General features: G+C 41.9%; 3 protein-coding genes across 3 annotated transcripts; 1 reads left to right on the forward strand and 2 right to left on the reverse strand.

Moving 5' to 3' along the window:
* Nucleotides 1-19,300: 19,300 nt before the first annotated feature.
* Nucleotides 19,301-19,918, reverse strand: LOC127328823 (uncharacterized). The gene has a single exon (XM_051355395.1). The coding sequence runs from the start codon at nt 19,916-19,918 to the stop codon at nt 19,301-19,303; it is 618 nt and encodes a 205-aa protein (XP_051211355.1).
* Nucleotides 19,919-20,683: 765 nt separating this feature from the next.
* On the reverse strand, nt 20,684-21,301 carry LOC127328822 (uncharacterized). Its single transcript, XM_051355394.1, has one exon. The coding sequence runs from the start codon at nt 21,299-21,301 to the stop codon at nt 20,684-20,686; it is 618 nt and encodes a 205-aa protein (XP_051211354.1).
* Nucleotides 21,302-22,526: 1,225 nt separating this feature from the next.
* Nucleotides 22,527-23,315, forward strand: LOC139835580 (uncharacterized). The gene is made up of 3 exons (XM_071825444.1): nt 22,527-22,593; nt 22,662-22,840; nt 23,055-23,315. The coding sequence occupies exons 1-3, from the start codon at nt 22,527-22,529 to the stop codon at nt 23,313-23,315; spliced, it is 507 nt and encodes a 168-aa protein (XP_071681545.1).
* Nucleotides 23,316-27,258: the final 3,943 nt, after the last annotated feature.

A 27,258-nucleotide genomic window follows, 5' to 3' on the forward strand; every position in this document is an offset into this window, starting at 1 on the left:
AAGAATGGTTCTTAAAACCATTTGAGTATGAGTGTGTTAGTTTGTAATGTGTGTTGAATGAATGAATGAATGTTGTGTTTGTCATGAAAAGACTTCAAGTTCCAAAATTTATGAACTTACTCAAAATAAACCATAGCAATTTCCCTCTTATCTCATGATCTTCTCTATATTCAGATGGCCCCTCCCAATCGCACCAACAACGATGCGATGATGCAACTGCTGCAAACCCTGCTTGCCGACAGGGAGACAGAAAGAGCTAAACGCCAAGCCAACATCGCAGCTTTGCAGAACCTTGCCAACCAAGGCCATGGAAATCATGACCACCCCGGATCCAAGCTCAAGAACTTTCAGAACACCAACCCTCCGGTGTTTAGCAAGAAAGAAGAACCACTCGACGCAGACGACTGGCTCCAGACTATGGAGAACAACTTGGAAGTAGCCGGAGTGGAAGCCAATGAGAAGGTTTTGTTTGCAACCCATTATCTCGCCGGACCAGCCTGCGCTTGGTGGACAAGCACCCGTGCCATGAACGGAGGTCAGTTCATGACTTGGGAGGAGTTCAAGCTCAAGTTCAGCAAGTACCATGTACCCCCGGGTCTTATCAAGAAGATGAGGGATGAGTTCCGCGAACTGAAGCAAGGTCGCTTGACGGTGGTAGAATACCGTGACAGGTTCCTTACACTGTCAAGGTACGCCCCCGACGAGACCGACACCACCGAGAAGAGGCAGGAGAGATTCCTGAACGGACTGCATGATGAGATGCAGACTGTCCTCGTCAACATCCCCTTCGCCGACCTTGAAGCCCTTGTTGACTCCGCCATCCAGATGGAGGGCAAGCTGAACCAAGCCAATGATAACCGCAAGCGCCGCATGATGCACCAGACTGGGTCTAGCAATGCCCAGAAGTATCGCCCCAGCTCAAGCAGAGGTTTCACTCCGAGAAACAACAACAAGCCCCCGATGCAGAACTCGCGCCCCGGTTATCAGAACCGGAGTGGAGGAAACTCCAAGTCAGGAGGATACAACAACAACTACAACAACAACTTCAACCGCGCTCCGCCCAGAGCCCCCAACAACAACAACCACAACCCCAACACCGCCCCCAGAACCGGAAGCAACGCCATCCCTGTTGCGACCAAGGACAAGGCCACCATCACTTTTTACGAGTGTGGTGTAGTGGGACATTACTCCAACGAGTGTCCCAAGAGGCTCGCCAAGCTCGCAGGCAATACCGCTGCACCTGCTCAGCAGCAACGCCGTGTCTCCACCGGCAAGAAGTTCGCCCCCAACAACCCCAATAACCGCAACGGCCGTCTCTACCACATGAACGCCGAAGAATCCTAGGAAGCACCAGATGTTGTACTGGGTATGTTTTCTGTCAACCACACCCCTGCCAGAGTATTGTTTGATTCCGGAGCATCTCATTCTTTTGTCACCGAAGACTTTGCATCAACAAGTAAAATTCAACCTCTCAGTTTGAAGCATGTTATGATAGTTCAAATTCCCGGATCAACCACCAAAGCCAGAAAATTTTGCAAAAATGTACCCGTCAAAATCCATGATGTAGATTTCTATGCCAATCTAATCATTCTGGGAACCAAAGGATTGGAAGTCATACTAGGAATGGACTGGATGTCAAAACACCATGGTTTGATAGACTGTGCCAAGAAAGCCATCACCATGACTAGCAGCACCGGTATCCTAGTAGAACATGTCTCTGAAAGACTACCCAGAAAATTCACCTGCAACCAAAGTGTAGCCAAGCCAACTCTGGATCAAATCAGGGTCGTTTGTCGATACCCTGATGTGTTTCCAGATGATCTACCCGGTATGCCCCCGGATCGGGATATCGAGTTCATCATCGAGTTAATCCCCGGAACTGGACCTATAGCACAGAGAGCCTATAGCATGAATCCCACAGAGCTCGTGGAGCTGAAGAAACAGATAGATGATATGTTGGCCAAAGGTCTGATTAGACCGAGTGCATCCCCCTGGAGATCACCAGTTTTGTTTGTGGACAAGAAGGATGGTGCCACTCGTTTATGTACGGACTATCGTAAGCTTAACGATGTCACCATCAAAAACAAATATCCCCTACCCAAGATAGAAGACCTGTTTGATCAGTTGACAGGAGCCAAAGTTTTCTCCAAGATAGACCTTAGAACTGGATATCATCAGCTGAAGATCTAAGCCACCGACATTCCAAAGACTGCCTTTACCACCAGATATGGGTTGTATGAGTACAACGTCATGTCATTTGGATTAACCAATGCCCCCGCTTATTTCATGAATCTCATGAATAAGATCTTCATGAACTTTTTGGACAAGTTTGTAGTTGTCTTCATCGACGACATTCTTATATACTCCAAGTCCGAAGAGGAACATGAACAGCACTTGGAGACTGTCCTAGAAACCCTTAGACAACACCAGTTGTATGCCAAGTTCAGCAAGTGTGAGTTTTGGTTGGAAGAAGTAGGATTCCTGGGACACATCTTGTCTGCAGGAGGAATTGCCGTAGATCCCGCCAAGATCAAAACTGTTATGGAATGGCAAGCCCCAAACACCCAAACCGAGGTCCACGCTTTTCATGGATTAGCCGGATATTACCGTAGATTCGTAGAAGGCTTTTCGAGCATCGCTCGACCAATGACCCAATTGCTGAAGAAGGACAAGAAGTTCGAATGGACTGACAAATGTGAAGAGAGTTTTCAACAGCTCAAGAGAAGACTGACCTCAGCCCCAATCCTGATCATGCCAGACATCACCAAGCCCTTTGATGTATATTGCGACGCCTCCAAGATTGGTCTTGGATGTGTGCTTATGCAAGAAGGCAAATTCATATCTTACCTTTCCACACAGCTGAAGCAACATGAGCAGAACTACCCAACCCACGACCTAGAGCTTGCAGCCGTGGTCCTAGCCTTGAAAGTTTGGCGTCATAACCTCATGGGTAACCGATGCGAGATCTACTCCGACCACAAGAGCCTGAAATATATCTTCACCCAGAAGGAGCTGAACATGAGACAACGCCGATGGATCGAATTGATCAAGGATTACGACATGGAGATTCACTACCACCCCTGCAAGGCCAATGTGGTAGCGGATGCTTTGAGTCGACTGCCGTGTCAGTTGAACTCCATGATCGCAATCGAGCAGCCCAGCTTGTACCAGGAGTTTGAACAGTTCAGACTTGAACTTGTTAGTGAAGGATTCCTAGCCAGCATAGAACTGCAACCCACCTTGGTTAGCCAAATCAAGGAAGCCCAGAAAGGAAACGCTAGCATTGACGGAATCAAGAAACAGATAGCCGCAGGAAAAGCCCCTGGATTCACCGTAGATGAAGCCGGAGTTCTTTGGTACAAAGAATGCCTCTACATACCATCGGACTCAGACTTGAAGCAAGTCATCCTGCAAGAAGCCCATGACACCCTTTACTCAATCCACCCCGGAGGTACCAAGATGTACCAAGACCTGAAGGAGCAATTCTGGTGGCATGGAATGAAGAGAGAAATCGGCAGCTACATCGCCAAGTGTGACATCTGTCAAAGAGTCAAGGCAGAACATCAACGACCCACAGGACTGTTGCAACCCCTACAGATTCCAGAATGGAAGTGGGACTCCGTAGGAATGGACTTTATCACAGGTCTGCCCAAATCCAGCAAAGGCAATGATTCAATATGGGTAGTTGTCGATAGACTGACCAAGGTAGCCCATTTCATCGCCGTCAAGACCACATACCAAGGCCCAAAGTTAGCTGAACTGTACATCTCCAGAATAGTCGCCCTGCACGGAACCCCGAAATCGATAGTGTCAAATAGAGGCTCACAATTCACCTCGAGATTCTGGCAGAAGGTGCACGAAGGACTAGGAACTCATCTGAATTTCAGCACCGCCTATCACCCTCAGACCGACGGACAGACTGAGAGAGTCAACCAGATATTGGAGGACATGCTGAGAGCATGTGTACTGGAATATGGATCCAAGTGGGAAGACTGCTTGCCTTATGCAGAATTCTCTTACAACAACAGCTATCAAGCCAGCCTGCAGATGGCCCCCTTTGAAGCATTGTACGGAAGGAAATGTCGTACCCCCCTGAACTGGTCGGAAGTTGGAGAAAGCCAAGTCTTTGGACTAGATGTTCTTCGTGAAGCCGAAGAGAAAGTGCACAAGATCCGCGAGTACCTCAAGACGGCGCAATCAAGACAGAAGAGCTACGCCGACAAGAGACGCCGGGAGATGACCTTCGAGATCGGAGACTTCGTCTATCTCGAAGTATCCCCTTGAAAGGAATGCAGAGATTTCAACTGAAAGGAAAGCTCGCACCCCGATACGTCGTACCCTTCAAAGTTCTGAGTCGCTGAGGCGAAGTATCTCATCAACTGGAGTTACCCGAAGAAATGTCGGCCGTACACGACGTGTTTCACATCTCACTCCTCCGGAAGTGCCTTGAAGTCCCTGAGAAGACCGACGTGTTCAAAAACATTGATCACCGATCGGTGGATATCAACAAGGACCTGACATACCGCGAAGTGCCGATTCACATCCTGGAGGAAGCTTACCAAACCACCCGCACCCGAAGCATCAAGTTCCTGAAGATTCAATGGAGCAATCATACCGAAGATGAAGCCACTTGGGAACGTGAAGACTTCATGAAGAAGGAGTACCCAGATCTCTTTAGTACCTAACTTTCTTTTAGATCTCGGGACGAGATCTTTTGTAAGGGGGAAGAGTTTGTAACATCCCAAATTTCAATAAAAAGAAAGTTAGAAGAATTCCAGAGAGCAAAATTTCAAACCAACAAAAACTTTTAATTTGCATATAGTGCCATGCATAGGACTTGTGCATTTGTTTGATATGCCATGATGATTGTTATTATGTGTATGTGCTAAACCCTAAAACCCTAAATGAGATCAAGTGAAGATCACAAACCAAATAAATCAAAAAGAGAAAGAAATCAAATAAAAGAAAAACCCTAAAACCCTCACATATGGTTTATGCCATTTTTATAAATCTTCACCCTAGACCATTTTGGTCTTCACCATTAGTTTAATAATGTTACTAAACACTTATTACAACTTTTGGAATCAAATAAACACAAATCAAATGAATTTCAAACTCAAAATGGGATCACATATGATAATGGTCAAATCTGCCATTTTTAGTCTGATCACTACTTTGAGCCCTTGCCATTCAAAATTTTCAAACTAAACCTGGCCAACTCTTTGCACCTCATCCACGAGCACATCAAGGTGAATAACTTGTAAAGATCACCATGCAAAATTCACTTTGTATCAGATGCTATGCTCATGTAAAGTTGCAACTTTTTATTAAGTGGAACATTCTCACACTTAGTGATTTTTGCAATTCTTTGAATTGGACAATTCCACCACCACTTCTCTTTCTCTCTGGTCAAATACAACTCAACCAAACACACACAATTCAAATCTTGCCACCTTTTGAACCCATTCAAATTTGGACAAAATTTGTAAATTACAAATATGGAACTATTTGACACTATTTCAAATAGTGCTCTACTCAACTCTAACCTGCCCTAAACTAACCTCTTTGGTCCCCTTGCCCCCTCTCACACTCAATGCCCCACAGTAACCCTAGGGATGGCATGCATAGCATGCATGCACACCCCATGCCGGCCATGGCGCCACCCCGACGAGCCCTCTCTCTTCTCCATTCTTCTCTGCTCTGGCCCTAGTGCCAAACCTTGCCACCATGCACTCCTACATCCCCTAGTACCGACAGCCTCGCCGTAGACATCGTAGCTTCACCGGAGAACACGCTCCCAAAACCTCCCAGTATGCTGCTCGCGTCGCGCGTGGACATGCCGCGGACACGTACTGGCCACGCGCCACCCCGCCAGCACGCGCAGCCCCTGGACCCTCCGGCACCTTGTCGAGCATCGCCGTGACACCTCGCCACCGCCAGACACGCTCACGACCAACCCCTGGACCGCCGCCGCCGGAGATGGCGAAGCAAATCCCGCGAACGCCGCCCGCAGACATAGAAGAAATGCGAGCGCCACAGACGCCGCCCGACCGTGTTGTCGCCACCTCTAGCTTCGCCTGGACGAGGAGAACGCTGCTGCACCCTCGCCTAGTCCAACCGCTTGCCGGAATCGCCGCGCGCTTGTCGACTTCAACCCTACCCCGCAGCACCCAAGCTCCTCTATAAATACCGAGTTCCCCGAAGCAATCTGAGCACCACATCTTCCTCTCCTCCCATCTCTGACTCTCCACCGCCACTCCACTCACCAAATCGTCGCCGGAGCAAGCTCAATCGAGCGATCGAACCCGCGGAAGCTCCGGTGCAATCGCCGTTGACTGGAGCCTCCTCGAGTGACGCCACTGCTACCATCTGCTTCCCCTTCATCGACAACCTCGAACGGAACATCGCCGCTACTCGCCGGACCCACGGTTAGCCCCACGACCCCCTAGGCTCGCCGCCAGACACTCGGCAGCTCGCCGGAGAAGACGATGGCTCTAAGCTGTCGATCTGCTTTCTAATCCTACGCCCCACGTTAGATCATACCGTTTCGGCTTTTATAAGTTGCTGACTGGTGGCCCCCATGCTGTCAGCAAGCCCACGCGCGCTGGACGCGTTACTGGGCTGAATTGCTGCATTTCAAATTGTTTCGGCCCACTTTGTTTCCCGCCAGCCCGTTTAGTTCAAATTCGATTTAATTCAATTCAAACAAATTCAATACTGAACCCAACTTTGAAATTTAATAGAATCTATTTGGCTTGGCCAAATTTAACAAATTGCATATTGTTGGAAAGCTAGTGAAAAGTTCTACAACCTGCCATTGGTCCCACTTCAAGATCTGTTGTAGAAATAAAATGATAAAAAGAAGAAAGCAGGGACTTTTCCATATTCAAATAATTATTAAAAATCAACCAAAATAGATATTAAGTTAATCCCAACTCCAATAGCTCACATTTGACTTACACTAATTGTTTCTGCAAGAAAATCGTGTGGTCACTTTGCATGATCATGCCCTAGTTTAATTAATGGACATTATGGCTAGTTTATTTAAGTGATATTGTCCAAAACTATTATGCAAATCATATGAAGTATTTTACTTCATTTAAATATTGTCCCAAATGAATTCATGTGATGTTTGAACCCCTGGTCAAACACTCTTATATGAAATACTTGGAGATTTAAATCATTTGTAGAATTATTAAATGGTATGAGGGGGTCTACCTCATTTAAATCATTTTCTCAAATGATGATAATGAATGTTTGACTTTGGTCAATATAAATTCATAATGATTGTTTGAGAAATTAAATCTTAAGAAGATTTCAATGAGAGGAAATTATTCCTCAAGAACCCTATGGAAACTATCATTTACATATTAAATGAGAGGAAATTATTTCTCCTCAAGCAACACCACCAATGCACTCTAATTGTATTAATTGTGTGCTTAGAATAGTTTGTGTGAATATATGTGATGTATGGAATAGCCATTGAATTAGATGAGTGATTATACTCGTATTCAAATTTAGACGCTAGCACCGGAGAATACCCGGAGGAAGAAGGTTGCTACCAAGAAGAGGAGGAGGAGAACTTTGAGAACTACCAAGGCAAGCTAATATTCTTGCAAAGTGCAAAGCCCTTTGGGGCAAGGCACCATTAGTCTTACCCTTCTTACCATAAGCCTATCCCAAGTTTCCACATTACAAGTTTTTACTTGTTTTCTCAAAGAGTTACTTTTATAGTTAACTTTGGTCAAAATGAAAGAAGGTTACTAGAGTAGTAAAGTTAGTTTCAAACTAGCAAAGCAAGTAGCACCCCTCATGATTAGAGCTAGTGCTAAATATTTAAAACTTGACTACTCTAGATGGGAACTTATGACTTGAACTGAATTTTGAAACCTTGGAATGATGAAGCATTCCATTGAATGAATTTTGAAGGTGAATATGACCAAGAGAAGATGGTGATTTTTGATAAAACTGATATTGGTTTGAATGTGATACCTTTCCAATATTGAGTACCCCCACAATACCTGATTATGGGTAGGGCTTAACTAGAAGTTTATGCATCTTAGTATGAGTTCCCTCTGAACACACATCATAGGGGTTATGCTTGAGGCTGCCTCCGTTGTTGAGAAATGATGTGAATTGAGGTGAATTGTACGGCCAAGCCCTGTGCAGTTCCCAGGTTGACAATTGGTCTTCACTGGGAGGCCAAGCTCATGGGGAGAGGTGCTCATACTAGGATGTGTAAGTGAAAGGTTACGGTTGATGATCCGCGTACTGTGTTACGATGATTCGGGGTAATCCCGACGGATGAAATCAAATGTTGTGGCACAAGTGTGCAACCTCTGCAGAGTGTAAATCTATTCGAATAGCCGCGTCCACGGTTACGGACGGTTGGAAAGGCCATACAGTTTCCGATGTCAAATTCTTGAAAATGATGGTGACTTGAATTGTGAAGTGGTGAATTGAATTGAAATCACCACTTGAATGGTGGGAATGACACTAATGTTCCCACTTGAGTTAGTTAGCACTTGAATAAGGCTTTTCTCAAATACTTGTGAACTAAAATTGGCTTTATGCAAATAAACTAGAGCTTAGCAAACCTTACTAGAAATGTCTAGCACTTACACTAGTATTAGTTTGCGAGTACTTGAAGTAGTCACGGCTTTGTCCCTGGCTATTCAAATGGCCAGAGTATGAAGATGAACAAGGAGATGACCAGCAGGACGCCTACGACAACTAGGAGTCTTCCAACGTCAAGCGTTGGCCTGTGGACTAAAGAGTCCTTGTATCTTAAGCTTCCGCTATGAATTTGTGTTTGTTCATTGATCAATAGATCAACTATTCGTGTAATATGGATGATGTGATTCCAATTGTAAGACAATATGGTTTGTAATGAATGATGACTGTGATACTTAACTATTATGCCTCGCAACAACAATATTCCTGGGATTGCGATGTATGACATAATAAGCATTCAGACTTAAAAATCCGGGTGTTGACAGTTCTCCAGCAATCCAATCTTCACGTTGCTCCGGGTATTTAGAGCGTAAGATATCCTTGTGTTCCTCTTTGTACGGAGCCACCAAGATGGAATTATGTAGAACTGTGTAGTGTGCTTGAGTGAAAGAATGTACGTCCATACACGTTGTTGATTTCTTTCCTAGCGTGCCTTTTCCACGCAGTCTCCCCTCATAGCGCGATTCAGGAACACCGATCGGCTTAAGGTCAGGAATAAAGTCAACACAAAACTCAATGACCTCCTCTGTTCCGTAGCCCTTGGAGATGCTTCCTTCTAGCCTAGCACGGTTATGAACGTACTTCTTTAAGACTCCCATGAATCTCTCAAAGAGGAACATGTTGTGTAGAAATACAGGACCGAGAACGCCAATCTCTTCGACCAGGTGAACTAGGAGATGTGTCATAATATTGAAGAAGGATGGTGGGAACACCAACTCGAAGCTGACTAGACACTGGACCACATCCTTCTGTAAATTTTGTAGGGTAAGTGGATCGATCACCTTCTGAGAAATTGCATTGAGGAACGCACATAGCTTCACAATGGGTACTCAAACATTTTCCGGCAGAAGCCCCCTCAATGCAACTGGAAGTAATTGTGTCATAATCACGTGGCAGTCATGAGACTTTAGGTTTTGAAACTTTTTCTCTGACATGTTTATTATTCCCTTTATATTCAACGAGAAGCCAAACGGGACCTTGATGCTACTCAGGACTTCAAAAAATATCTCCTTCTCCTCTTTGGTAAGAGCGTAGCTGGCAGGACCTTGATACTTCTCTGGATTCAGGTTTTTTCCTCCGTGGATACTTTGCTGGTCCTGCCGTGCATCCGGTGTATCTTTTGTCTTCCCATACACGCCCAATAAGTTTAGCAGGTTCACGCAAAGATTTTTCATCACGTGCATCACGTCGATTGCAGAGTGAACCTCTAAGAATTTCCAATAGGGTAGCTCCCAAAATATCGACTTCTTCTTCCACATGGGTACGTGTCCATCAACATCATGCGAAACAGATTGTCCGCCAGGACCCTTTCCAAAGATCACTTTTAAATCCTTGACCATATCATATATAACTTCCCCAGTAGGGCGGGTAGGCTTCGTTCGGTTATCTGCCTCACCTCCAAAATGCTTTCCTCTCTTTCTTACGTGATGTTGTTTTGGAAGAAATCGACGATGCCCCAGGTACACATTCTTGTTTCCCAAATAATTACTGTCAGTCTCACCTAAATAGTGTGTGCATGCATTGTATCCCTTGGTTGACTGCCCTGAAATGTTACCAAGAGCAGGCCAATCATTGATGGTTACAAATAACAACGCTCGTAGGTTAAATTCCTTTTGTTCGTGCTCATCCCACACAGGTACACCTTCGTCACGCCACAACTCTAAAAGTTCTTCAACCAATGGCCTCAGGTACACATCAATGTCGTTGCCGGGTTGCTTCGGGCCCAGGATGAGCACTGGCATCATAATGAACTTCCGCTTCATGCACAACCAAGGAGGAAGGTTATAGATACATAGAGTCACTAGCCAGGTGCTATGACTGGAGCTCTGCTCCCCGAAAGGATTAAAGCCATCTGTACTTAGACAAAATCTTAAGTTCCTTGCGTCATCTGAAAATGACGTGAACTCTCTGTCGATTTTTCTCCACTGCGACCCGTCAGCGGGGTGTCTCAGCATCACATCTTTCTTACGGTCCTCTTTGTGCCATCGCAACAACTTGGCATGCTCTTTGTTCTGGAACAAACGTTTCAACCGTGGTATTATAGGAGCATACCACATCACCTTCGCAGGAACCCTCTTCCTCGGGGTGGACTCGCCCTCAACATCGCCAGGGTCATCTCGCCTGATCTTATAACTCAATGCACTACATACCGGGCATGCATTCAAATTCTCGTACTCCCCGCGGTAGAGGATATAGTCATTGATGCATGCATGTATCTTCTGCACCTCTAATCCTAGAGGGCAGACAACCTTCTTTGCTTCGTACGTACTAGAGGGCAATACGTTCTCCCCTGGAAGCATCTTCTTTATTATTTTCAGCAACTTTTCAAATCCCTTGTCAGAAGTACCATTCTCTGCCTTCCATTGCAGCAATTCCAGCGTGGAACCCAGCTTTTTCTGACCATTTTCGCAATTTGGGTACAACAGTTTGTTGTGATCCTCTAACATTTTCTCCAACTTCAACCTCTCCTTTTCATTTCCGCAGTTCATTTTCGCATCAAGAATAGCCCGACCCAAATCGTCATCCGGGTCATCAAAAATCGGCTCATCGAAAATGGGCTCTTCTTCAGCTTCGTCTTCCCCATTCCACTATCACCGTCTTCAGTGAATAAGAGATAGTTGTCACTATCCTCTTCTTCTTCGTTGTCTTCCAATATAACCCCTCTTTCTCCGTGCTTGGTCCAACAATTATAGCTGGGCATGAAACCGTTCTCTAGCAGGTGGACGTGAATGGTCTTTGAGGTAGAGTAATCCTGCATATTCTTACAGGAACTACATGGACAATACATGAAACCATTCGACCGCCTGTTTGCCTCAGCCACGTTGAGAAAATAATGCATGCCATTAATGAACTCGGGATGGCACCGGTCACCGTACATCCATTGTCGACTCATCTGCATTTTATATGTATATCAAAAATCATTAAGTACACAACATCGTGGATATATGAGTGACCAACTTAATTAATATTCAAGTTCATCACATAAAACTAAATTTTTTTTATAAAAAAGAAGAGGCTCACCGAGGTGGTACGGTGTCGGCTAGAGGACGACGCTGGCGATCGACGGCGGTGAGGACGGGGATGATACTAATTAAAACCTACAAAACATACCATAATTTCAGCTCAAATTGCATATAAAAAAATGAAATCCCTAACTTAGGCATTTCATCGAACACCTTGCTAGCACTAGAAAAATAGTACGAGTTAAAACTACCAAAGAAATGAGCTAAATTAGGAATGCCAGAAGGAAGGATGATATTGCTAACCCTTGGATAGATGTATGCCCTTAATCTTGTTAAAATGGTGGAGAAAAAATAGAGATTTGTTGGAGTGTGAGAGGTGTAAAAAAATTTAGAGTGTGAGAGAGGAAGAAGAGAAAAATGAGATGAAGGAGTCAGGGTCGGGCTCGCGGTGTGATTATATGGTGGCACCCTTTGGTACGAACCGGTACGAAAGGTCCAGCCCTGGCCCCACACGAGCCTGTACGTCTGGCCGAAGACCTTTCGTACCGGTTTGTAACACGAACCGGTACGAAAGCCCCTCACCAACCGGTGCCAAAGCTCCTCGCCCGTCGGAGGTCCCAAACCGGTGCAAATGACCCCTTTGGTACCGGTTCGTAAGGGAACCGGTACCAAAGTCTTAGATGGATGCTCCATTTTCTACTAATGACCGGAGAGTATGTACATATAGTATGAAGTATATAAGACTATTTTAGTAGTATGTATAATACTTTGTAGGAAGTATGTACATTTTTTATGTAGACTCTTTTTTTACGTATATGTATGCATGTGTTTCATATATATAGTGCAAACTACATGCTCACTTATATTTTTTTCACCAAACTTGGTTTGTAATATCTTAGATATAATGTAAAAACATACTCGAACCGATAAAATATCGTATATACTTCCGTATGGTAGTATATTAGATATGGGTGTAACTACACCCAAGGGTAGGAAGTATTTATCCTATATATATATACACACACACACACACACACACACACACACACATATAGTATGAACTATTCTCGAACCCCCCTTAAGAGTGGTTCTAGAATAGCTATTCTAGAACCCCCCCTAATCCCACTCGGTTTCTTCCCCCCGTCCCGACCGATACCCAACCGAACTTCCCACGTCCCGACTCCCGACCGATACCGATTCGTGAACGAAGCGAACTTCCCACGTCCTCCTCGTAAAAACACCGCGCCCCGCCTCGAGCGGAGATCAACCAGCTCCGCACCTCCACCTCCTACCTCGTCGGCGCGGGCGAGCGAGCGGCGGCGGGAGCCGACGCGAGGGAGCTCGCGACGGACACGAAGACGTTGAAGCCTTCTACCTCGTCGGCGCGGGCGAGCGAGCGGCGGCGGCAGCCGACGCGAGGGAGCACGCGACGGAAGCGAAGACGTTGAAGCCTCCTACCTCGTCGGCGCGGGCGAGTGAGCGGCGGCGGCAGCCGACGCGAGGGAGCACGCGACGGAGGCGAACGGCGGCGGTAGCTGACGCAAAGGAGCCAGCGGCGGAGAACAGCGAGATCCCGCCTCGTTACTCGCCGCAATTCGTCTATAGCCCGACGAGATCCAGATTCCCTACAGCAGTTAATGGCTCCAATTAGAGGCAGATCATCGGAACATGCTTCAACATCAATCCGACCAAGCTCCTTCAAGACGCTAGCACTGGAGGAAGATAAGGTACAAAACCAGAAGTTCACATAACTCATATACTGCTTTGTGCTCACTGCAAAACCAAAAAAAAAGGAGCACTTTAGATTCTAGTGAAAAGAAAGTTCATAATGATTCATAATGGAAGTTCACATAACTCATTTACAAAAAACGACCAATTTAGATTCTCCTTAAAAGGTTCATATGAATTTATATTGGAAGTTCACATAACTATTTAACTGCTTTTCTTGTACATCAGTATAAACAAAAACCAAAATTAGACTGGAAGTTCACATATTCTCCTGCAGAGTCTATTGTAGGAAAAAGAAAACTTATGTCTTTTACTGGGAAGTTCTTAAAAACAGTTTCCTGGAGTTCACTTCAGTTATAAAAAATAAAAACAGCAAAATGAAAAAATAAGTATGCAGGTGCATGTATGCTGGAAGTTCATATTACATTGTTTAGCGGTTAACTTTACTTGTTTTAGTTTTTTGAAGACATCAGACAAAGTTTTATGTATAAAAGTTCTAGTCCAAATGTTCAAGAAGTTCACATGTTAAAAAACTTACCTTGTTCTGCTACTGCAGGGCAAAGAATCAGGAACAGGCAGTGACGACGAGATAATCAGCTGGTCAGGCCCTAAAAAGCCTCCAATGACTCCCATATGCTGTGATGAGCCAGTTTCATTTATCCAGACAGTGTTCCGCAATCCCAAGAGAAAGACAAATGCTGCTGCCGTTGAAAGGAATTTCAATCAGAAAATCCAAGAACAAGATGACATGGATAACAGCAAAAGGAAGCGGGATACCACAACATCAACAGATGATGATGAGGATATTATGTGTTGGTCAGGTCCACCAAAAAAACCCCGTTCACCAATAAAGTGCACTGAGGAGATATTTGCTAGTAATGCAACGTTCCGTCAGCCACGAAAACGGCAATCTACAAGTACATCTACAACAAACACAAATGGAAGCAACAATGTGAACAGGACGGTGGCCAAAAGTCGTCTTCTAGCAGTGATGCTTCTGAACAGCAACGCAGTTATGGGGATGGTCAAAGTGACAGCATACACCAAGATCGTCGAGGCACTCAATCAAGTCATATGCCGCCTCGAGATCCACTCTGCCATGTACCAAAAGTCACACCGCCATGCCCCATAGTACCAGATGATAGAGCGACCCCTGCAGAGCTGCGAACATACACACACGTAAGTTCAATTTATATATTGCTGATAAAAAATTCACTCTTACACACACATTTATTTAGACAAATTTGCATGGAAGTTCACATGCTATATCTTTAGAAAAAACAGTTGATATGATTTGGAAAGATCGTGAACCCTATATCCATGATAAAAGTTCAGCTGATTTTTAGGAAGTTCACATGCTCAGTTTATTATATGAAATGTGTAGTTGATATGTTCTCGATATTCATGTGCAACAGTTTTCCTGTGAAAAAAAGTTCAGATGACTTTAAGAAGTCCATGTTCTTATTTTTTATTAAATTTTAGGAAGTTCACTTGACCTATTCCCTGAAGTTAACATACAAATAAAATATGTAAAAATAAATAAAAAATAATGCAATAACAAAACCGTGGCAATTTGCAGGCTGCAGATCTTGATCCGGACCTGATACCATCCATTGGTCAAGAATTTAGTACATTCAAAGACGCATATGTATTTTACAATACATATGCAAAGCACACAGGGTTTGGGATAAGGAAAGGATAGCACAACAAGAGCAGGCGTTACTTGAGATGTGTACGAGAAGGTACACACCGCCAAAGTGTCAACGAGGAAGACCGACAGCGTGACAAGATGACCAAAAGAACTGGGTGCAAGGCCTTTATGAGATTGAAAGAGAGGAGTGATGGTACCTGCATTGTCAAGGACATTACACTTCAGCACAACCATACCCTGCTGTTAAGCCCATCAATGCTAGTTTTCATGCGTTCTCACAAAAAGGTGGATCCAACATTGAAGGGGTTGGTAAAAGACCTTCAGTTCAGCAATATAAAACATGTAAACATAATGGGCCTGCTTACAAGGCTGCATGGTGGCCGTGATAAGATTGGCTGCCACAACAGAGACATACTAAACATGTAAGTACTCCCCCCCCTCCCACCCCCCTCCTTTATATATAAAATGAAAACTTACATGAAAAACAGGGGAAAGAAAAAAGCAAAACAAAAAAAAGAAAAATAACAACAAATTTCTTTTTGCAGGAAAGCAGAAAACACGAGGAAGGAGTCCATGAATGAGGTGCAGAATATGTTCAAATTCTTTGAAGACATGAAGAAGGAGAATGAAAATTTCTTCTATGACTACAAGGTTGATGACGAAAACAGACTGGAAAATGTTTTCTGGTCTAATGCTAGCTCGAGGGCAGCATATGCAGATTTTGGAGATTGCATAACTTTCGATACTACTTACAAGTCGAACAAGCACCACTTGCCCCTTGCAGTATTTGTCGGCGTAAACAACCACTTGCAGTCAACAATCTTTGGTGTTGCGTTGATGGGAAACGAGTCAGAGGAGTCCTTCAAATGGGTATTCAGCAGATTCCTTGAATGCATGGGCGGTAAACAACCAATCTGCATACTTACAGGTTTGCAGAAAAATCAGAATCTATACTCCTGTTTGTACCTTCAGTTGTAGTTCATAACAAAAACACACAGAAGTTCACATGTTTACACCCCTGCAACACGAAAAAATAAAAGATATTTAATTTGCTGAAGTTCATTTTTGTTTTGTTTTTTGTGAAGTTTGCTTGCATTATACCTGATGTGTTTTTTCCTAATAATTGTTCAGATCAATGCCCAGCAATGGCAAAAGCAATACCTAAAATTTTCAAACGGACTCTACATAAGTTCTGTAGATGGCACATAATGAACAAGCATAAGGACCCGCTGAAGAAGCTTTATAAACTATTCCCTGACTTGAAGGATAAGCTGACTGCAATTTTGAACCATCCCCTAATGCCATCTGAGTTTGAAGATGCGTGGAAGGCTTTGATTGAAGAGTACAATCTGCATGATATAAATGTCATGATTAACTTATGGGCTGAAAGGAAATTGTGGATATCACTTCTTGGAAGGAAGTTTTCTCAGGCACGCATGACTTCAACACAGAGAAGCGAGAGCATGAACTTTGTGCTGAAAAGGGGTTTTGTCACCGAACGAGACAACCTACACATTTTTGCTAAGCAAGTTAACAATCGCATACGAGGCAAGGCATGAAGCGAGAGAATGCAGAGGCAAATGCATCAACGGTGAGTGATCGATTTCCTTTTTTATGTTAATGAAAAAATATGCTTCAATAATTTGGAAACACATAGGATGAGAACATAAAAAAGGAAAAAGACTATGCGAGATGTTATGGAAGTTCACAACTGTTTGGTCGGGGTTCTTCTGTACACAAAAAAGTGTCATCTGTTTTCGAGAAAAAAAAGTATGCACATGTTATGGAAGTTCACATCTGTTTAGTTCTGGGGTTCATATATATATATAAAAGTTATCTTATGTTTCATGTTCAAAAAGCAAATGACTTTTCCACCGACAAAAATCAAAAATGCAGGGCTCAAGGAAAACAGTCACCAGGTATGGCTTCGAGGCACAGGTGATGGATAAGTACACACGGGCAGTGTACTCAGTTTTCCGGGAGCGGCAATATCACAGCACAGCTTTCCGCATTAAGACTTCCCAGGATAATCCCAACATTTACCTTGTGCATCACTACAATCGTAGTAAAGAATTCGCTTGGTCAAGACATGAGTTCAGAGTGCTAGCAGATGAAGTTGAAGGCCGCTATGAATGCGAATGTAAACTGTGGGAACATACAGGTAAAAAAAAAAAGCCTCTTTCATCAGTTGCTTTTGGTTGTATTACACTACAGATGCATATAAAAAAAGTAATCGTTGACACGAAAAAATAAAAAAATTAACCGAGCTAATGTTAACTTTATGCACACACAGGGTTGTTCTGCCACCATGTCATAGCTGTCTTTGAGCACCTACGCCTGGATGAGATACCAAGCAAGTATATACTCCAGAGATACACCAAAGATGCAGTGACAAACCCTGATTACAACCGCAGAGACTACAGGACAACAACAGACGATGGGACTTCAATTGAATACAGACGAACAATCCTTTACAGTGAAGCAGTTAAAATTATAAACAAAGGATGCACTTCGGAAGCAAAATTCCAAATAGCATTATCTGCCTTCAGAGATGCCAATACAAACCTGGACAATGAGGATGCAGAGCCGGAGAATAATGAGGATGCAGAGATGGAGAATAATGAGGATGCAGAGATGGAGAACAATGAGCAGTCATCGAACCAAGAAAACACAACACGAGAAACTGGCGAGCACAACGACATTCCTCAGACTGAGGACAATGATCCATATGCAGATATACAGCCTCCACTACTTGCAATAACAAAAGGAAGCAAGACTACAGATGCTGCAAGGAGGAATGGAAAATGCAAACCCCCTGCACCTGCCCGTCCGGAACCAGAACTAGATGAATACGGGAGACCGAAAGGTACAAGATTATGCGGAACATGCAATAAAATTAATGGCCACAATTCCAGAACCTGCAAGGCAAGGCAGCTGGCTAAAACACTCTTGGAAACACATAAGAAGGTGTATGGGCCTACAGCATCTTCAGCAAATATCAAGGTCCGCATAAGAAACTTGCTTGCTCGCCAGCACATTCCAGAGAATGATGAAGAGGAAAAACTGGACACAGATGAGGGTGAATGCTTCGAAGATGAGACGGATGATGAAGAATATGAGCAAGAAGATGAGGATGAAGATATCACTGAGCAAGAAGATACACAGAAAACACCAGATGTGGAGAGCAAACTGCAAAACTTAAATAAAACGGGAGGACAAAGGAAATGCAGCGTGTGCAACCTAAGGCTAGGACACTACGCGTCAACATGCCCCAACAGGGAAAAGATACTACAACAACAGATTGTTGAACGACAAAGAAGTGATGGTGCAACAATGAAACCAAAAGGGGTGAAAGCTTGTGGTACATGCAATAAGATAAGGGGACACAACTCTAGAACTTGCGCAAGAAGGCAGCTTGAGGAACAGCTATTACACCTGCAGTCAACAGAAAATGATAGCAACACAATGGAAGATAGAAGCAATGAGAAGAACAAGGAGAAAACACAAACTACACCAGCACCTATAAGAAGGAGTACCAGGAAGAGGTAGACACAAAAAAGGAAAAAAAAATAGAATAGTTCATACTGAAAACAAATATGTAGTTGGTTACATTGTGTAGAATAAATATACTGCTGAAGTTCACTATTTGTTCATGCTACTGCTGATCCAAAATGTAAAGAACAGGAATTTTCATAAAAATCATTTATTTTAAACCTCTACACAGGATGTTGTGAGAATAAATATATCGTAATTCAACTGCTAGACAGTTGTTCACGTAAAATGTTGATTAAAAAAAAACAGCAGGAAGTTCACATCCGATTATCCGCGAAGTTCACTATGTATGACGGTGTGAAAAAAAAGTTCGTATAAAAATTAAACAGGAACACACATGCAAGAAAAAAAGGGAGATCAGATATCAACAGCTGCGAAGTTCTCACATACTATTCATACGTGAATGGTACTGAATTGTTAAAAAAATGAACAGACAACATATAGGATTGCAAAAAACAGTAAAATAGGGACATCTTCATTGTATTATAAAAATGAATAAAAGGGAAGGGAAAACACAAAGTAAAAGAGAAAATTATGACTGCGAAGTTCAGATCTAGCCAACTAAGGAGTTCTCTTAAACATAAAACCTAAAAGAAAGTGTAGGTAAATTAAACGATTACAATCTGATCATAGAAAAAATAAAAATAAAAATGTCCCTACAAAACTAAAATCTTCACCAATCCCTGCCACGCTTCTTCTCGGGATGTTTGAATAAGGAGAAGAAGCCCCTCTCAAACAAATCCAGCCTTCGATAAACCTCGTAGGTTGCATATGCATCCCGTGCAGCATATTCCAAATGCTTAGGCGGTAGAGGCGGCGGATTAGCCCACATCCTGTGCTCTGCCCTTCCAAAACCATCCTTCATCTCAAAATAGATTGGATCTATAATAGCTCCAGCAACATCCTTCAGGCCTTGAAGTTTCTTCTTTTTGTCCGGATCTCTCCATATTTCCTGGATATCCTTCAGATTATGAACATAGAGATTTGAACGTGAGAGAACTTTGCAGTCTTCTGTGGTGCAAAAACCAGCAAAAATGTACCTAAAGCCATGAAGAAACTCAACCAAACTTTCACTCCTCTCATCAGCATGGCATATGTGGTACACAAGAACATCGGTGCCAACACATAGCTGGATCACAGCAGCTTTCTTCGGATTGAAATAGGTACCACTGAGTTTGTCATACTCAACATCAAGACCAACAATCTTCCTAGCAGAAGAATCGAGGGAACCTTCAGCATTGGTGATCCACTCCTCAACACTAGCTGCTGAATTCGTGTACAGAACCTTCATAGTGGTTGTGCCATGGCAGGGGAATGTGTACTCGTGGGAAAAAGGAGCGTTTGCCATGCAAAATCGGTGGACAGAAGAAAAGAAAGAAGAAGCAATTGGTAATTCACGTGCACCGAGCCAGAAAAAGAAAAGACCTGTATTTATAGATTGAGATGTAACAAACACGTCGTGATCCACGAATTCAGGAAACAAACAGTATATATCCAAAACAAATAAATAGAACAGCCGATGGAGATAACAAGAAAACAAAAATTCTGCGGGATAACAGAAACAAAAATGACCTTATCCGCGTAATTCAACTGCTAGGCAGTTTTTCACGTAAAAATGTTGATTAAAAAAAACAGCAGGAAGTTCACAGCCGATTATCCGCGAAGTTCACTATGTATGACGGTGTGAAAAAAAAGTTTGTATAAAAATTAAACAGGAACACACATGCAAGAAAAAAGGAGTTCAGATATCAACAGCTGCGAAGTTCTCACATACTATTCATACGTGAATGGTACTGAATTGTTAAAAAAATGAACAGACAACATATAGGATTGCAAAAAACAGTAAAATAGGGACATCTTCATTGTATTATAAAATGAATAAAAGGGAAGGGAAACACAAAGTAAAAAGAGAAAATTATGACTGCGAAGTTCAGATCTAACCAACTAAGGAATTCTCTTAAACATAAAACCTAAAAGAAAGTGTAGGTAAATTAAACGATTACAATCTGATCATAGAAAAAATAAAAATAAAAATGTCCCTACAAAACTAAAATCTTCACCAATCCCTGCCACGCTTCTTCTCGGGATGTTTGAATAAGGAGAAGAAGCCCCTCTCAAACACATCCAGCCTCCGAAAAACCTCATACGTGGCATATGCATCCCGTGCAGCATATTCCAAATGCTTAGGCGGTAGAGGCGGCGGATCAGCCCACATCCTGTGCTCTGCCCTTCCAAAACCATCCTTCATCTCAAAATAGATTGGATCTATAATAGCTCCAGCAACATCCTTCAAACCTTGAGTTCTCTTCCTGTTGTCCGGATCTCTCCATATTGCCTGGATATCCTTCACATTATGAACATAGTACTTTGAACGTGACAGAATGGTGCGGTCTTCTGCGACGCAAAACCCAGCAAAAGTGTACCTATAGCCATAAAAGAAATCATACAACTTTTCACTCCTCTCATCAGCATGGCATATGTGGTACACAAGAACATCAGTGCCAACACATAGCTGGATCACAGCAGCTTTCTTCGGATTGAAATAGGTTCCACTGAGTTTATCATACTCAACATCAAGACCAACAATCTTCCTAGCAGAAGAATCTAGGGAAGCTTCAGCATTGGTGAGCCACTCCTCAACACTAGCTGCTGCGTTTGTGTACAGGACCTTCATAGTGGTTGTGCCATGGCAGGGGAATGTGAACTCGTGGGAAAAAGGAGGGTTTGCCATGCAATCGGTGAAACAGAGAAAACGCACAGAAAAAAGAAAAAGGAAAGGGAGAAGAATCGGTGATTGATATGCACCGAAACACAGAGGGAAAAAGACATGTATTTATAGTTCCAGAAATGTAACAGGAGACGTCGTGATCCACAAATTCAGGGAACAAACCAATACATATCCAATAAAACAAAACAGAAACAGCCGAGAGATAACCACAAAAAAACAAAAAAATCCTGCGGGATAACAAACAAAAAAGGATCTTATCCGGGGCCAGTTGTGAGCTCACGTGCAAGCACAAAACAAAAAAGCATAAAAAGACTACAAAGAAGTTCACGTGATAACAGTGCAGACGTTCGCACAGAGTAAAAACACTGAAAAAATAAAAAGCTGTTCCACACCAACCAACCACCCCCCACCCACCAAACCACGCCCAACCCACTAAAAACCACCACTCGGCGCAAAAAAAAGTCAACCACTGCCTGGTGTTCCGCCGGAAGAAACATCCCACGGAGAAGGAGTCGAAGGAAGAGCAAAGGGAGAACAAAAGAACAGAGAAGAAGAAGAAGAAGAAGAGAATTCTAGCAAGATCTACCGAAAAGTAATCCAAAGATCGTAAAGCGAAGGGATTACCTAACAAAAAGAAGGTGCGTCTAACCCATCCCCATCCCATCTACTCATTGAATCGCCGTGGATCTTCCTCTCTTTCATCCTTCATGGCCGTGGTTTTGAATCTAGACTAGTATAAAAAACAAGATCTAACAACTTAACAAAATAAATACCTTAGAGATTACTTAAAAAATGTTTTGCATACGATAGATCTATCAAAAAAATCAAATAAAAACATGTTAGGCAGAGGGTTGGGGGGGGGGGTGGAATAGACACTAATGAACAAGAACAGGAGTTCAGATAAGAACTCCCGAGAAGCTCACTTGTGAAAATAAATGGAAAACAATATACAAAAAATAAAATAAGTTGGAGGGTTTTAAAATCTACAAACATGTATCCAGCCGGCATTAGTATACTGTGATTGGGAAACTTAAAAAATATATAATAAAAGAAGTTGGAGTTTAAAATGTAGACAACACAAAATGCAGACTAGAAGTGGAAGTTCAGTTCAAAAAAGTGATGAGGTCCTGTTAGTACAAAAAATGTTTTATGCTGGAATATTGTGACAGGAATGGCTGCTGGTCCATCGTACGTCATCCTCAGCGACAGCGAAAGCGATGAAGAGACCTGTAAAAGAGGTAAAAAAAGATAGAAATGCTTTCAAAAATACTTTATGGAACTAAAAATGTGCTTATTTTTTATGCAGGTCCAACTATTCATGGATTTGAAATCTTTGACAAGCACTGTCACTTCGGAAATGAAGTTGAAATGACCAAGGAAAATCTGGATCATCTCAAAAGGCAAGTACTTGACTACAAGCCAACAATCCCATATTATGTATGCAAGATGGGGAAGACAACGAACAACATCACGAGAGGCAAAATGGTAATACCAAAGACGCCAACTTACAAAACTTTATTTTCGTACACTAACTGTATTACATATGATGTTTTGGCTGAACCAACATGTATTACTAACTTTATTACAGTCTTCCGATATTTAAATGTTTACTGAAGTCCAGATAAAAGAAACTGTGAAGTTCACTTACAGAATACACTGAACATGGATATGATATTCACTTTCATGTGTTTTCATGCAGACTTTCGATAAGGAATACACTGAAGAACACCTAAAGAATTATCTAACGGAGCCAACAACAATTCCAATAACCTCCAACACAAATGCCTGGGTTGGTACACGGGTAAGGATAAACAAAGTTGCAACTGGAAATGCAGTGATGACAACAAATTGGCCAGATGTAGTCATGGGTGCAGAAATAAAAGATGGAGATATCTGCATGTTCTGCTTCTACGACGGAACAAGAGAACTCGGCTGCTTCGTGACACGTCTTAGCAACTGAGTCTGAAAAACTAACTATGAAAATAAAATTATGTACCAGTTTACTTTATTGAACCTTATGTTTTGTATCAGCACCCCGAGAACAAATTATGGTTGTGTTTCAGTATTGTTGATGTAATAAGAATGCTTATGAAGAAGTTCACATAGAGTGAGTACGAAGTTCGCTTATAAATGAAAAAAAGATTAGCAAGTTTATGTTCACAGAAGTTCCTACATGAAAAATCATTTCTGAATATACGGGAATAAAAAATAGTACAGTTTGCATTGAGAAAAACGAATGGATATGGGAATACTTTTACACTGTGATGACAGAGAAGTTCACTAATAACAAAAAAAAAAACAGCACATATTTTGTACAGCTTGCTGTTTTGAAAAAAGAAAGACCATATCCTCACTAATTACATCTGTATCCTGAATTCAATCACATAATGAGAAGTTCAGTTCAATAAAACAACAAAAATAAAAATGTTGAATATCCTATCAACTACTAATTGCGAAGAAATTGAATCAGATCATCATCATGCAGATCCCAATGATCGCTGGGTTGTCTGCGAACATAGACCAATAAGCAGCATGAGATCTTTCAACATACTAGGCCACTGCTCCGCCAGAATTTCATTCTTGGGATGAAATAGGAGCTGATACATGTACTCAGCTTTCCAATCCTCAACACGCCGCTGGTAGACAATCAGGAATGCAAAAAAAAAAACATATGAAAAACAGTAAAAAATAAGACAATAGAGCTATACAAATAAAAAACACAGCACTACACTTACATCCTGGTTTTTTATATTATCAGCAATCTTATCACCACCGTATGTAGCACAAATTCTTAGAGCATAGAAGCTACACTCATTAGCCCCTTGTGCCGGAGTCTTTGGATATGAACACCTGTCAGCAACAACATCCCACTGTATATTACCATTATATTTGTTAAATTCTGCAACACCATACACCTGTTTTAACAAGGCCACCATCCTATTAATCTGCAAAAACAAAAAAAGAACAAAAAGTGAATGGTTTCAGCAGTTTAAAAACAAAAAAGGAAAGAAAAAGCTGGGAAGTTCACATAGTACTGATATATCAGTTCACACACACTACATATAGTTTTAGCAGTTTAAAAAACATATAAAAAGCTGGGAAGTTCACAGTGTACTAACATATCAAATTAACACACACAGTCAGATGGTTTCAGCAGTTTAAATAAATATAAAAAATAGCTAGGAAGTTCATATTGTAAAAACATATCAGTACAGACAAAAAAGTTTGAATGGTTGCAGTAGTACACATAAAAAGAAAAAAGCTGGGAAGTTCACATTATATTAACAAATGAGTTCACATAAAAAAAGTAAAAATGATAGCAGTGAAAAAGTAAATAAATAAATGATGAAAAGAAAATCACGTACAATCTCAACACGATCCTCATGGTGCCGACTCCTTGAAGTATGTGCCAGACCAGTATACCTCCTAGTGTCAAGGATGTCCAACGTACCAGTGTACTTGTTCATAACATAAACAGAGTGATGATCATGCATGAAATGAGGGATGATGATCTGTTCAGCAACAACCGAAATTAACAAAAAGGAAGTACGCACGTGAAAACAAAAAAAAAACAAAGGGAGTTCACTACAGCAAAATATGAAGAGGTTCAGATTAAAAAGCATACCAACTTTGCTTTCAGCAAATTTTCATTAGGCCGAACATAACGCTTGAACATTTTAGCAGCAGACCTCACATCAAAAGGTTGTCTCGGTAATGGATTACCATTGCTGTCCCTTAGCTTGAATGGCGCAAAATCAAGCAAGTACTGCACAAAACACAAACAAAAAAAAAAAAACTATACAAAGTAAGTATATGCATACAAAGGTATATCTGAAAAAATTAATTTTCAATGTTTGAAAAAACCTACAGGGATAGTATGAGGTGACATCAAAACACGAGAGCCAGATTCAAAAATATATTTCATCCCTGGATCATCCTTCCAGTAACTGATGATATGATCCATCATGTCGGATTCCAACATTTCACAGCGGCCAAACAGTTTATACATGTACTTGGCATCAACTAAAACAGGATCATCAAAATCATTGCAGAACTTCACCAGGGGGACACTGCACACACATTAAAAAAGAGAAAATATATATATATAAGACTAGGGAAGTTCACTTAGCATATAAAAAAATAAAAAGACCTAGAGAAGTTCACTCAGCACAGTATATGAAGTTCATATGCCACAAAAAAAAACTAACTAAGTAGTAAACGAAAAACATACCTTCCATGAGCTTTGATGTACTCCTTGCTTAGAATTAACTCCATCATCTGCTTGGCCTTGGATAAATGAGGAAACACATATGGTACAAAGTTTGGGACTTCTTCCCTGAACTTATTGGACAATTTAGTAGGCCTTTTATTCGAAAGAACCAGATTTTTAGCACTAGACTGCCTGGGCTTCTGAGTTTCAAAATCATCACTGCTAGTCGGAGAACAGCGCCGAACATCCTTTGTAATGGGCTTCGCAGTAAGCTTCTTACCAAGCTGAGTGACAAAGTCATCAGAATCATCATCGTCGTCGAGCAAAACTACATCAGCCTTCCCCTTCTCTGCAGTGTCAGGAACCTTATTCCTAGAAGATTTTCTGGTATTGGAATGCAGCCTCTGGATAATCTTCTTTGACTTGCTTACAAGACTATCAAAATTCTCTTCAGGGATAATCTGTACTTCTGGTGTGAATGACTGAGTCTCGAAAAGTGAGAAATTATCTTCCTCGATACCAAGAGATGGACCTGCATGAAAATAATACAAAACCAGGAAGTTCACTTCAATCAAAAAACAAAAAGAAACAAAAACAAGCAGTCCAAAAAAAAACATGTGTTATAGAGCATAACCAGCGATATATTTTGCGAAAAAGTAAAAATCATACCAGGATCAACACCTAAAACATCTTTCAGGTCGATATTGAAATCTCCACCTGTCAGCCAGCTATATAACATGGTCATCCTGATGTTTAGAATATCTTTTTGACTGAACAAGCACATGCTTTCCCCATCATAAGACTGGAGGATCTGTAGCATGAAGAACCCGCAATCATGGCTGCAAAAAAAAAACACACAAACAAAGAATAAGAATAAAAAGAAAACAATTGTATTAGTTAAAAAAAAAAACCCTGTAGTCAATGTATACAGAATAAAGAGCAAAACAAAAGAAAGGGGAAAAAACGCTTACGCAGTTGCCTGTCTTGGAGAATTAACATAGTGAAGCTTGAAGTGGTCGATGGATTTTGGATGAAAATGATCACCCTTTGAATTCCCTGCTAACGACCATAACTTCTTGATACCAGATGCCATTGTATGTAACAGCTTCTTACCATCTGGATCATTTATATCGCGTAACGAATCAAGCAATTCAAAACGCTCTTTCTCAAGGTTCAAAGCAACAACACAGAAGTGACCAGGAACGTGTGGTGCACATGGATCAGGAGGATCAAAACAACCAAAAAGAATCTGCCATTAAAATGATAAAAATAAAAAAGGACAGGTTAGAAGTATGAAAGGTAGACTATTTCCCCAAATAAGAAATCACATTTAACTTTACTACTGAGTTATTTTAGTAACATGTACAACAGGGGAGGGAAAAAAAAGGTAGGAAGTCCACATGCCATAATTAGTGAAGTTCAGATGTATAGAAAAGAAGAAAAAAGACAACAGCCAGTACCACTTTCTTGTGGTCCAAACGTTCCGGAGCATCGACGCTGAAAATATTGCGAACAAGCCGAGAACTCAGATTTCTTTCAAATATCTGCCTCTGCAAACATGACAATGAAACACAAAGAAGGTTAAAAACATAAAGGAGGAAAAAAATAAGCACCTACATTAACAAAAAAAAACTAAAAAATGATAAAAAGAACGGAGAAATAACTTACAGAACAATTGTATGGCACCACCATT

This window comes from Lolium perenne, chromosome 2 (assembly GCF_019359855.2).
Source record: "Lolium perenne isolate Kyuss_39 chromosome 2, Kyuss_2.0, whole genome shotgun sequence".
NCBI lineage: Eukaryota > Viridiplantae > Streptophyta > Magnoliopsida > Poales > Poaceae > Lolium > Lolium perenne.

Coding starts and splice junctions, on each gene's coding strand:
- LOC127328823 (XM_051355395.1), bottom strand. CDS start 19,918: ATGAAGGTTCTGTACACGAATTCAGCAGCTAGTGTTGAGGAGTGGATC.
- LOC139835580 (XM_071825444.1), top strand. CDS start 22,527: ATGGCTGCTGGTCCATCGTACGTCATCCTCAGCGACAGCGAAAGCGAT. Junction 22,594..22,661: donor TGAAGAGACCTGTAAAAGAG/GTAAAAAAAGAT, acceptor TTTTTTATGCAG/GTCCAACTATTCATGGATTT. Junction 22,841..23,054: donor ACATCACGAGAGGCAAAATG/GTAATACCAAAG, acceptor GTTTTCATGCAG/ACTTTCGATAAGGAATACAC.
- LOC127328822 (XM_051355394.1), bottom strand. CDS start 21,301: ATGAAGGTCCTGTACACAAACGCAGCAGCTAGTGTTGAGGAGTGGCTC.